The 12728-nt window shown below is 41.5% G+C and overlaps 1 protein-coding gene across 1 annotated transcript in view; it reads right to left on the reverse strand.

Moving 5' to 3' along the window:
- Window positions 1-12728, reverse strand: part of CPVL (carboxypeptidase, vitellogenic-like) — a 105901-nt gene that overhangs the window by 66989 nt on the left and 26184 nt on the right. The window contains exons 3-6 of the mRNA XM_010855410.1: window positions 11206-11320; window positions 10156-10214; window positions 8251-8330; window positions 2831-2897 (exon numbers count right to left, since the gene is read on the reverse strand). Coding sequence (XP_010853712.1) covers window positions 2831-2897; window positions 8251-8330; window positions 10156-10214; window positions 11206-11320 — 321 coding nt within the window. The remainder of the gene's footprint in view (window positions 1-2830; window positions 2898-8250; window positions 8331-10155; window positions 10215-11205; window positions 11321-12728) is intronic.

Genomic DNA, 12728 nt, shown 5'->3' on the forward strand with positions numbered 1-12728 from the left:
TTTGTTGTGGCCTCTCCATGGTCCACATGGCAGAGGCGAGGGCCCTCAGTTGGTCCATACCCATTTTGCTACAAACCAAAGTTGCTAAGCTCCACCATCATCTTCTGATGAAGTGAACAACTTCTTTTACAGATGATTTCAAAATAAGAGGGGAGACCACGCCACACCCCAAAAGCAAGTGAGCAGAGCTCTTTATACATCTCAGCCCCTGCTTACATGCATTAGGCCATATGCTTTGGAGCAATAATATATTAATCCAACTTTTCAACATGAATGGTAGTAATAGTCATCATGTGTTGGGTACTCTCTACAGCCAGTCACTCTGTTAAATATTTGAGGAGGATTATCTAATTAAATGCTCAAAACAACCCTATACAGAAGGTACTGTTATTACTTCCAGACTCCTTTACAACAAATTCAGGGTGCTGAACAGCTGCTCAAGTCGCTTAGAGCAACAGGCTACTCTCATTCACAGCACACAAAAGTGGAAGATATTTAGGTCCAGTACATTTGCAATAGGCTTCCCTGGTGGCTCAGATGGTAAAGAATCCGCCTGTGGGAGACCCAGGTTTGATCCCTGGGTTGGGAAGATCCCCTGGAGAAGGGAATGGATATCTACTCCAGTATTCTTGCCTGGAGAATTTCATGGACAGAGGAGCCTGGTGGACTACAGTCCAAAGAATCGCAAAGAGTCAGACATGTCTGAGCAACTAACACTTTCACATTTGCAATGAGAAGCAGAAAACCATTTCTGAGTTTATGCATTTTTTTCCCCAAGAATAGTTCTACAAATCTAGCAGCATTATTTTCAACCCCTCCCAAAAGTATGAAGAATTAAGAGTTCGCAAGAGAAAAGATTTCCCTTTCTTGAGAATCTATTACAACATTTTTTTGGCGGTGCATATAAACTGCATTTATATACAGATTCCTTAAGGGTATGTCTAGGTAACTACGGTTGAACATCCCCAGCAAAATATCCCTGGAAGCGATCTAATTTAAAAACCAACCCTTCTGATTGTAAGATGAAATGCAGAGGCCCAGAGAAGTTAAAGAAATTGTCTGGAATCATAGAGAGAGACAAAGCCAGCAATGAACCTCAGGTCTCCTAATGATTAATGCAGAATTCCTTCCACTTCTCCATTCTTCCTCCTAGCCTTAACAGAAGACCAGATGGAACAAACTAAAGAGAAACACCACATTCTGCAAATAATAAACCATCAGGCACTACTGAGTGCTCTTCATTCTAGAAAAAGGTGTGCCCCCTGATTTAACATCTCCTGCATGGTTCTTACAGAGATGCTGCTGCCTGGCAAGGGCATCTCCACCCTAGCCCCTGCCCCCTCATTCCCATCTTCCTTCATCACTTTGAAGGCACAAGTTTCTTTAAAAGTATTCATCCTGGCAGCAGAGAATGTAAAAAAAAAACTATCCTTTCCTGCACACATTCAGAAATTACATGCATGAAATCACCAGACTGACATGAAGTAGACAAGTCAAGTTTTTCACTGAAAATTTGGCAGCTTTGCTGAAAAGTTCAACATCACGGTTAACAACATTGTCACATTATTCACAAGACAAGGAATTACACTCTAAGCAGATCATTCTGCTGACTGGGTGTTTTCCAAGGTTGCTACCAAAATGACAGGGGTGTTGCTTCCTTCCCCCTTCCCCATGCTGCCTCTGAAATGGGTTAAAAGGGAAGGAACAGCAGGGAATTACTGGTAGAGGTCCTAAAAAATCCTAACTAGGTAACGGTCTTTTAAAAAGACTTAAGTGTAAGAAGTTAAATAGTCAGGATATCCTTTCTAGACAGTTTAGAAAAAGGAGAAAGAAGGTGAAGAGAGGGAAGATACTAGTTCCATTAACTTGCCATTCCCTTGGAAAAGCTGAGACCCTTTTCCACTTTGACACCCTTACAATGGACACCTGTGGTCTGTGCTTGCATCCTTCCAGCCCTCCTTCTGGTATCATCACTCAGATCTTCCTCTGGAGACCACTCATCCCCCATTCTCAAGCTTGTGGCTCAGGTGTAAAGGCTTCAAGATCATTTGCTGCTTCCTAGAGCATTGCAGTGGGCCTTAGGCACCATTCTGGCCAATCTGTATACTCCATCCCCCGATCCCTAGAATGGGCATGGGCTCCAAACGGACAATGGGATTCAGAAATGTGGTGGAATTCTGATGAGGGATAAGTTTAGCCTTTAGGCTATCTCTAGAGCTCGGAGTGGATTGGAGAGGTGAGGGCACAGGTGAAAAAAACTTACCTGAGAATGAAACCAGTCACGTGCAAAGCCAAACAACTAGATCAGGAGAATGTGATACAAAATCCTGATGATAAAGTTTGAGCACCCAGATCCAGCCATGCCTGATGCGAACAAGTCAATTCCCTGTTTTACATAAGCCACTTTGAATAGAGTTTTTGTCACTTGTAAGCAGAAAAGCCTTGACTAATACACCCGTATTCATCCTTCAAAGTCCAGTTTAATTCTTGCCTCCTCTGTCTGACTTTTCCTGTGGATCACATCTTGAGAGGTAGCTATTTGCTCACCTTAAGCTACTTGTCTTTGCAGCTACTTTTCTAATTGTACTTTTCATTCTGTGTTGTATTTATTATTATACTCTCAGATTTATGGCAGCATTAATATCTTATTCATCGCTGAATTTTTAATACTTGTTCAAAGCCTCAGACATAGTAGGGAATGATTTGAGAATTTTTTATATGGATTGAACTAATGTGTATGTACACACTGAATGGATAAACCACAGGTGTCATAGTATATTCCAGTCCTGATGATGTTGGAAGTACACAAGAAAATATGATTTCAACTTACCTCCCCAGTGACATAAAAGTCATTGTCTCTATAGTCAGAGAACAACTCGAAAAACTGAATTAATGCACTGCAAAAAGAAAAGCAACAATAAAAATTACATGGAATCATACTATACTACCCAGTTTCACCCTTAGACAAGAGGTTTCGCACTGAATTAAGATACCATTATGCTATAAGCTTCTGGAGGTATTGTTTTCAAAGTCTCATGACTGTATGACACTCCATACTCTGTGGATGGTTAGAAAAATACTTGTAGGCTTGCTCTGTGATACTCAGAAGTTCATACAAGTGAACATCAATACTCTGGAAAGGTTTCTAAATCCCTGGGTTACCAACTTGAATCACTTGCCTGTTGAGGGGACCCTTGAGCAAAGTGCCACAGGCTTTCACCTATCATTTAGCAATTTGTGGAGTTAGTTCTACAAACATTATAGTCCCACTAACCTCAGTTTGTGGTGAGGTAATGGGAACCTCAGTTGCTTACCAGCCTCTCTCTGTGGGGAACACTGAACATTTCTATATTCTAATGTGGCCCCTAGAATTTCAGTGTTTAAATAACCAAAGAACAGAAAAACTGTAAACTGACTAGGTGTGTATCTGGTTCAGTCACTCAAGTGTGTTTGACTCTTTGAAGCCCTATGGACTGTAGCCTGTCAGCCTCCTCTGTCCATGAAGTTTTCCAGGCAAGAATACTGGAGTTGGTTTCCATTTCCTACTCCAGGGGATCTTCCTGACCCAGGGATTGAACCCATGTCTCTTGTGTCTCCTACAATCGCAGGTGGATTCTTTACTGCTAAGCCACCTGGGAAGCCCCCTAAAATGACTATAGCCTAAAGGAAAATCACCAAATGCCCACAGATATGGAAGTAAACGCAAAGTGGCCTCTGGGCTCAAAATATCCACATTTACTAAAGATTGCCAACAGCCACTTTGGTATGCTGAAATAGATTTAAACAGACTCAAGAAATTATTTCATAACAAGCAAGAAAAGGGTGGGTTATTGAACGATTCTCTACTTGAACAGAATCTTTCATAAAGGAGACAAAAACTTGTGAAACTCCGAAGCCTTATGAATGTCTTGACCTAGATTGCAATGCCTGAGAAGCTGGGCAGGGTTTTTGTTCGTTTCCTGCTGAGAGACTAAAAGCTGTGAACTAGCCAGTGAAGATAAAAGACAAGAAGGCCCTGCAAAACCGGGAGCAGAAAGTTCAAGGGTTACACAGAGGCAAAATTGGGTCATTACAATCACCACAATCCCAGCAATAACTTAATTTTCAAAGGCTCCATTAAGAACCCAGCATTGGAACCTCTCTAGTTGTCCAGAGGTTAGGACTTCGCTTTCCAATGCAAGGCGTGAGGGTTCGATCCCTGGTCAGGGACCTACGATCCCACATGCCTTACAGCCAAAAAACCAAAACATAAAACAGAAGCAATATTGTTACAAATTCATAAAGACTTTAAAAATGGTCCACATAAAAATAATCTTAAAAAAAAACAAGCCAACATTAAACTCTACTGTAGAGTTTCAGTGTATTTACTTATTATTTATAGTAACTGAAATCTTTGTAGCAACTAAATCTGGAAAGCGCATTACATAGCCTCCATGTTTGTGCTGGCAATACGCTGCCTTTAGAGCTGAGATAAAAATAGGAGTTTATTCTCCACGCTTGCCTCTTTAACCTTCAGGCTAAAAATTACTTCTCTTTCTCTCTTCCTGCTAGTTGGAATGGCAATAGACAATTTAATATAGTAAATCTCAATTAAGCCTTGTGCTTTAGCTTAAAACTTATTTCCTTAAAGAATTTGTTGGAGAGTTGTTGAGGTTGCCAGATTTAGCAAATAAAACACCAGATGTCTAACTAAATTTGAATTTCAGATAAACAACAAATAATATTTTAGTCTAAGTCTGTCTCAAATATTGCATAGGACATACTTAGATTAAAAAATTATTCACTGTTTACCTGAAATTCAAATTTAACTGGCATTCTGTATTTTATCCGGTAATCTTAGTTGAAGGAGATAATCTCCCAGGTTACTTCTAGCTGGCAAAAACAGGATTCTCTAGTTGAAGTTTCCAAGGCAAGGTCCCAATTGAGGAAGTTATCACGGAATTTTAATTTCACAGTAGGATCTGAACAAAAACTTGGCTAATCATAGCAATGCCTTAGTAGGTATTTCTTAAATGGGAATGAAAAATGAAAAAGGTAAATTTGGTAAGCTGGAGGTACATATGCCATTTGTTCACTGAACTGAGTTTTCATCAAGGATTAGACCATTACATGGTAAAGGGTTGTTCAAAAATAAAATCTAGAATTATCCTCACATTAAACTGCAAACTTTATAAGTACAACTGCTAAAGCATATAATATCAGGTTAGCCAAAAAGTTCATTTGGGTTTGTCTGTAAGATGTTATGGAAAAACCCGAACGAATTTTTGATCATCCCAATACACAGCATACGAGTGTGTGCACGCGTGTGTACTCCATGCATTTATTCAGGCACAAGAGCTATATGACTCACAAAGCATATGTCTCTTCCATGTCTTTCCACTTGGAACCTTGCTGGCATCGTGTCAAGGCCTTATCAAATAAATAGAATTTTAGTCAAAGGCTACTCAGTGGCAGAAAGGTACATTAAGAGACAACGGGATGAAACACAGAAGGCAAGGGTGAATGATCAGGAGAAACCACCCCTCAGATAGTTTTTTTAAAGAGAAGATGGGCTCAGGGCAGAGGAGGTGGGTGTAAATGATAACACATTACAGATCCAAGGACAGCTCTAGACTCTGGTCTGCTCTAGTGGAGTCAGGGTCATAGAAATACAAGACATTCAGGAGAACTGAGGTGAAAATAATCTCAGCAAAAGCTCCATACCAACAAAAGCCAGACAAGGTATACCTTTAGCCACTGATAGTCTGGCTGAAAGAAGCATAGCGACAAGGATCCCAGTGGTTTTGTTCTCTTGCATCAGATGGGAGCTATCCTCAGCATTCATTCATTCCACATCTAGTGTGGCTGGGCCATGATCTCACCTGCACCCTTCATTCAATACTGTTCTCAATTTAATATATAAAACTGTTTCATAGTCACATTGTTATGAAGTTTTGTTTAGCAATGGGCTTCCCTGGTGGCTCGGATGGTAAAGAATCTTCTTGCAATGCAGGAGACACGAGTTCACTCCCTGGGTTGGTAAGATTCCCCTGGAAAAGGGAATGGCTACTCACTCCAGTATTCTTGTATGGAGAATTCCATGGACAGAGGAGCCTGGTGGCTACAGTCCGTTGGGTCGCAGAGTCAGACAGGACTGAGAGACTACCACAGCAAAAAAAAAAAAAAAAGTCTAAACATCTTGTTTGCGGAAAAAGTTTCATTTCCAACAAAGAAAAGCAGCCTAAATGTAAATGTCAAATGTCTTTTTAGGAATCTACTCTCAGCTGTGCACTATTAATAGTGAAATGGAGTGGGATTTTCAGAAAAAAAGAAAGATGGTTTTCAAAGGAAGAAAAAGAAAGTTCTACCCTTTAAACCTGTAGTAGCCTGTTGATAGGTTTCAAAGCGACCTTCTTATTCCAAACACCCATCTGGACAGCTGGGGAGAAGAGTGCAGTCACAAAGGGAAACAAATAGTATAAACCATAAAGGAAACAGCTGAAATCAGTTTTCTGCGCTACCCTTGATTAGCTATTTTCCAGTTCTAAGAGCCTGAAGCAAAAAGAACTAAAACAGCTATAAACAATGGATGCTTTGAAATAGGTTCTCTTTACATGTCTTGCAAGAGGAGACGAACCACATGTCAGCAGTAAATATCCACTAGGAGGGTCAACTGGAAGCTGTGACCATCTTTGGGGGAGGGGCTGGAGAGCCAGAAGAGGAAGGGCAGGGGTGCAAGGCTCTGGCTTAAGAGGGTCTGATGTATTTCTTTCATACAGACCCTCCGCCCTCAGGGTGTTTGCTAATTAAACAACTGAGGTTGTTTGGAGTTAAGCCAAAAGAGGGTTAGAGGAGGAGGGTATGGGGGATGTATGTTTCCGACCTGAAAAATGAGAGCTCACAGTTCAGTACTAAATGAGGAAGACATGGCCCTTGAGTTAACTTGTTAGGACTGCCATCAGGATTATGTTTGTGGCGGGGAAAAGGAGGTGTTTGAGCTGGTGGCAGCGGAGGGACCCCTGCCAAGATCTGGCTAAGGACCCACAGGATCTGGAAGCAGAAGTGTGGATCCTAGTCAGCTCACCTGGAGACTGAATGACCGTGTTAAAATAATGGGACATGTGGCGAACAAAAGTGTGCAAGACAGACACCAGCCATGTCATTTTCTGGAGCAGCAGAGAAGAAACATCTCTGGGAGAGAGGCCGAAAGTTCTTTCCTCTCCCCTACCCCCACCACCCCCCCTCCCGCCAGCCATCGCCTAGGGAAGAAAGAAGAATAAAAGGGAAAGCTTTTGTCAGAGATCAAAAAAAACACTGACTCCTATTAGATTCACTTTCACTTTGGGGATTGGTTGGGTTTGCTCACCAATTAGCAGGCGGGGTGTTTGGTGAAAGTAGGGGGGCAGCATAGAGGAGCTGGTTAACTCTTTTTGGCCACTAGGATTCTTTCAGCAAATTATTACAATGTGTAGGGCAGGGGGTGGGGGGACCCTAGTGATTGGAAAGAATCCAGGACCTGGGCTCTAGTAATAATTTACAGACTGGGGGGAAAAAAAATGACCAAATAAGAAAGGTCACTTTAAGAAAATGTACTAAAAATAGCTATAATGAATGTAAGAAAAGAGAAAGGAAGATATTATATGTATACTGTTTGATCAGGTTTACAACTTCACGTTTTCCTTAATTTTTTGTGTAAAAGAATAACTTTGTAATATGAAAGGAAAAGTAAGAGACTAGCTAGCAAGCTGAGCTTTCCGCTTGGAAAAGGCATGAAGGAGAAACACAGGAATGAAAAACTGCATTTTGTGATGGCCACAAAAGGAGGACTCCTGGGAAAGAAAAAAACAAACATCTGAGATGTTGTTTCTTGGCAAATCCAAAGTTCAATATACAAATAATGTTGGAAGCAAGCAGAAACCTCTCAGGCAGCTAGTTGAAAGGTTGGGAAAGTATATTTGGTTGAATAATTCTGCTGTTTCTGTTGTTTTTCAAAGGATATTTTTACAAAATTACACCTTAAGATGTCAGTTCTTCCTGCTACTTTCTCTGCTGGCCACTTCACAGTTATCAATTATAACATAACAAAATGGAAAACAGGCCGTGTGTGTGCGTGTGTGTGCACACTCCTCATGTAGAAGTATTCTTAAAAGATCTTCAGGAACTAGACTATGATGACCAATCAATAATACTTCTACTACTGGAGGAATTTTCATATTGAAATAGAAAATCATTTGGTTTGAAGATGGCCAAAAGAAAGCCAGGGCCTTTTACCTGTATAAGTTTCGAGCCACGTCATCCTCATCTATCGCATATCCGTGGACGTGGTCAGTAAAACTGAAACCTGTGCCCACCTGAAGGTGAAATAAATAAGCAGGTATAAACAGAGAGAAATGCACATCTTGCTGAGAGACACCACATGGGAAGGAAATCAACATTATTCCCAAGGTCATGCCTTTGGCCTCAGCTTTTTGACATCACCCATGCGCACTCATCCATGCTCACAGAAGGATGCTGCATGTCACCATATCCCCCTTCCCTCTGCTGAGCCCAAATAAACTGGCAGTGCAAAGCTCTTCTTTGATCCTGCAGTGGGGACCCTGCCAGATGATTATTTAAGGATGAGAAACTCACCTTTCCTGGCCTCTGCTACAGTAGCAAAAGAGTCAAAGTTACCTCCTCTCTGAAACCTGGAAGGTGCACTGCTCTGTCCTGCTAAGAAGGAACTCTATTGGCTGAAGATAAAAGCTAGCTGTGTGTGTGTGTGCAGTTTTTTTCCCCATTTCTTTACTTGTGATAAATATGGCCACTAAACCCTTTCACCTTCAGCAGATAAGGGGTTTTAAAATAAAGTTTAACTTTAAACTAATAGTTCCTTATTCCTGGAAGTTCATAGACAACTGAGTAAATCAATAGAAAAAGCTACTACTTATTTTGGGTCAACAATATGTACAAGGAATGCACCCCCACCATATACATCAGTTGTAAATATTTTTGATTTTTTGTTTTTTTCCAAACAGCCAAGGGAACAGAACATTTAATTAGACTTTAATGTAAGCATGGAATTCTAGACTAGGAAAGAAGATGGCTGACAAAACATGACGGAGGTGAGGGGGGAGCAAGAATGTTGGATTTTTTCCTTCCTATTTTTCTGTTTTCTCTTTGAACCGTCTGGGAAGTGAAAGAAGTTAGATTAGAGGACAGATACTCCCAATCTGCAGGAGTTGACCCTAAAGTTACTCTCCTATATTGTAGTTTATTTGATTTGATTTCATAAAAATGTCCCAAGGAGAATTCTACCTTTTGCTCTCCCTGAGATGAGGCATTCAGCTCACTGTGATAAGTGAAAGGGGCTAGTTTTGACTTTTTATATCAGAGCTGTATTTGAAAGATTAGGTGTTCCCCTGCTACAAAAAAACCCAAGTTATAGAGAAACCCATATTATCAGTAGAGAGAAAGTCATCCCTTCCTGGATGGTATAACTCAGTGAAGAGAACATTTCATAAGACCAGAAATGAGGGAAGGAGAGAAAGCAGCAAGGAAAATTCCCAAACTTGGATATAATGGTACATATTAGAAAAATTCAATCTCAATTTAAAAAAATGTTTAATTGGAGGATAATTGCTTTATTGTGTTGCTTCTGCCATACAACACTATGAATCAGCCATAGGTATACATATGTCCCCCCCGGACCTCCCCCTCATCCTGTATCCCGTCTCACCCCTCTAGGTGGTCACAGAGCACCAGGCTGAGCTCCTTGTGTTATGCAGCAACTTCCATTAGTTAGCTATCTATTTTATATATGGCAATGTATGTGTTTCAATGCTGAAGGAGAGAACGGGACAAATTGAATCAAATGTGTTTTTTAAATAGACAATTATAGGGGCTTCCTTGGTGCTCCAAGGGTTAAGACTTAGTGGTCCCAATGCAGGGAAACCAGGTGGGAACCCTGGTCAGGGAACTAGATACCGCACGTGGCAACTAAGATCTCATTTAGGCAATAACTAAGACCTGGAGCAGCCCAATAAAATTTTTAAAAATTATTTTAAGAAGAAAATAAACAATTTTATTTTAAAAAGAAAAAAATCTGGTGTTTTTCTATTTAACAAATGTACTTAATGAAAGAAAAAAAGACTAGAGAGGCCAACACTGCCATTTCACAAGACCCCAGGTACTCACAGGATTATCAACGTAGAGCATGGAAAACGTAATGGTCCAAGGGAAGTCTCTGGCAAACACTAGTAAAGCAGAGAAGAGGCTTGAGACTGAGCCCTTAATAAAACATTCCACCTAACATCTAGCTCTGGTTTGGAGCCCAACACTCCCACCTGTCCCCTCCAGTTTGGGGAACTCTTGGTGTCCCTCTGACCCTGCGTCCCTCTGACCCTGCGTCACTGTCCTGCAGCAGGTACAGACACCAGCTGTTTTTCCTCCTCCCCTCCTCTCCTTTACTTTTCCCAGAACCAGAGAGTTTCTACACCTAAGATGAATGTTGGAAACAAAACCCCATGCAACTGCCTCATGCAGAAACACCCATCACCCACAGATGCAATAAACCTATCTGTCCAATTGAGTAAATTCTCTTTAACCTCTGATTCTCCAGAATCTTCCCTCCCATCCAACACTGAAGAGATCCACAACTTCGACAGAATTGTGTACAGAAGTATACCAAGTCACAAACTGGTTCACACTCCAAATTCTGACCTGGGGAAAGTAAACAATCTCCCCTCCGCTAAAACTGAGGTGGAGATAAACCTGGGTTAGAGCTGGATGTAGCTCCTTCTCCATTCCTTCCTATGGCCCTCAGCCCTCAGCACCTTGCTTCTAAGATATCTGATGATTTGTGTGGCTGAACTGTACGCCATTCAGTTTGTATGAATAATTAGGGATATAATTCCACCCACTGGTCCCACACAAAAGGTCTTGCCCAGACAGTAATAAATGCCAACTGTTTTCATAAGTCTGGATTGCTTGAGTCAGCAGTAGACTAGCAGAACAAAGTGTGGAACATTTCACCCAAACTTCAACGCAGAAAGCAGCCCAGTCAGGACACTCACCCTGTTGGCTCCTCCTTCCTGGACAGACACTGCCAGAAAATTACGTTTTCATAATCTGAAACTATAAAGCTATTTCTAGAGGTTCACTGTTCACACTAAGTTATTTCTAAAGCAGATATAAGGTTCAAATGAAGAACTCTCCATGGGAAACCAGAGTCCAAGCAATACTTACAAGTCATGTTTTTGCTGACAATGTAAGGTCCATGTTCCACAAAGAGACCAAACATGGATGAGCCTCCTGGCCCACCTTGCAGCCAAAGGACGACTGGCGCATTCTGTGGCTCTATCTAGAAAGGACAAAGAACCCAGTGAATACACAGAGTGCTAAGGCTTCAGAAAATACCCAAGCAAACTCACCTAAATCCTCTGTCTTTCACAGCCTTGACTAAGTCTCATCAAACCTTCCCCATGACCATGCTCTACAGAAGTAAAGCACTGGCATTTCTTGTTTAGAATTAATATTTATTTCATATGCTGGTATCTATCTTATGCAGTTAAGTCTTTTCTCGCCAATAGCCAGAATACCCAGGAATGATCAAAGATTTGCCTTTGTATATCCTCAGGAGTGGCAGCCATGAAGAGCTACCCCATGTCCAAGGTCAGGAGCAGCAGCTGCGCTTTGCTGGAGCAGCCGTGAAGAGATACCCCACGTCCAAGATAAGAGAAAACCAAGTAAGATGGTAGGCGCTGAGAGAGGGTATCAGAGGGCAGACAGACTGAAACCACAATCACAGACAACTAGCCAATCTGATCACATGGACCACAGCCTTGTCTAACTCAATGAAACTAAGCCATGCCGTGTGGGGCCACCCAAGACGGGCGGGTCATGGTGGAGAGGTCTGACAGAATGTGGTCCACTGGAGAAGGGAATGGCAAACCACTTCAGTATTCTTGCCTTGAGAACCCCATGAACAGTAATGAAGAGGCAAAATGATAGGATACTGAAAGGGGAACTCCTCGGGTCAATAGGTGCCCAATATGCTACTGGAGATCAGTGGAGAAATAACTCCAGAAAGAATGAAGGGATGGAGCCAAAGCAAAAACAACACCCAGTTGTGGATGTGACTGGTGATAGAAGCAAGGTCCAATGCTGTAAAGAGCAATATTGCATAGGAACCTGGAATGTCAGGTCCATGAATCAAGGCAAATTGGAAGTGGTCAAACAGGAGATGGCAAGAGTGAACATCGACTGTTACTCTTTTAGGAATCAGAGAACTAAAATGAACTGGAATGGATGAATTTAACTCATATGACCATTATATCTACTACTGTGGGCAAGAATCCCTTAAAAGAAATGGAGTAGTCATCATAGTCAACAAAAGAGTCAGAAATGCAGTACTTGGATGCAATCTCAAAAACGACAGAATGATCTCTGTTCATTTCCAAGGCAAACCATTCAATATCACAGTAATCCAAGTCTATGCCCCGACCAGTAACACTGAAGAAGCTGAAACTAAATGGTTCTGTGAAGACCTACAAGACCTTTTAGAACTAACACCCAAAAAAGATGTCCTTTTCATTATAGGGGACTGGAATGCAAAAGTAGGAAGTCAAGAAACACCTGGAGTAACAGGCAAATCTGGCCTTGGAGTACAGAATGAAGCAGGGCAAAGGCTAATAGAGTTTTGCCAAGAGAACGCACTGGTCATAGCAAACACTCTCTTCCAACAACACAAGAGAAGACTCTACACATGG

Source organism: Bison bison, unplaced genomic scaffold (genome assembly GCF_000754665.1).
Source record: "Bison bison bison isolate TAMUID 2011002044 unplaced genomic scaffold, Bison_UMD1.0 scf7180017864364, whole genome shotgun sequence".
Lineage (NCBI taxonomy): Eukaryota > Metazoa > Chordata > Mammalia > Artiodactyla > Bovidae > Bison > Bison bison.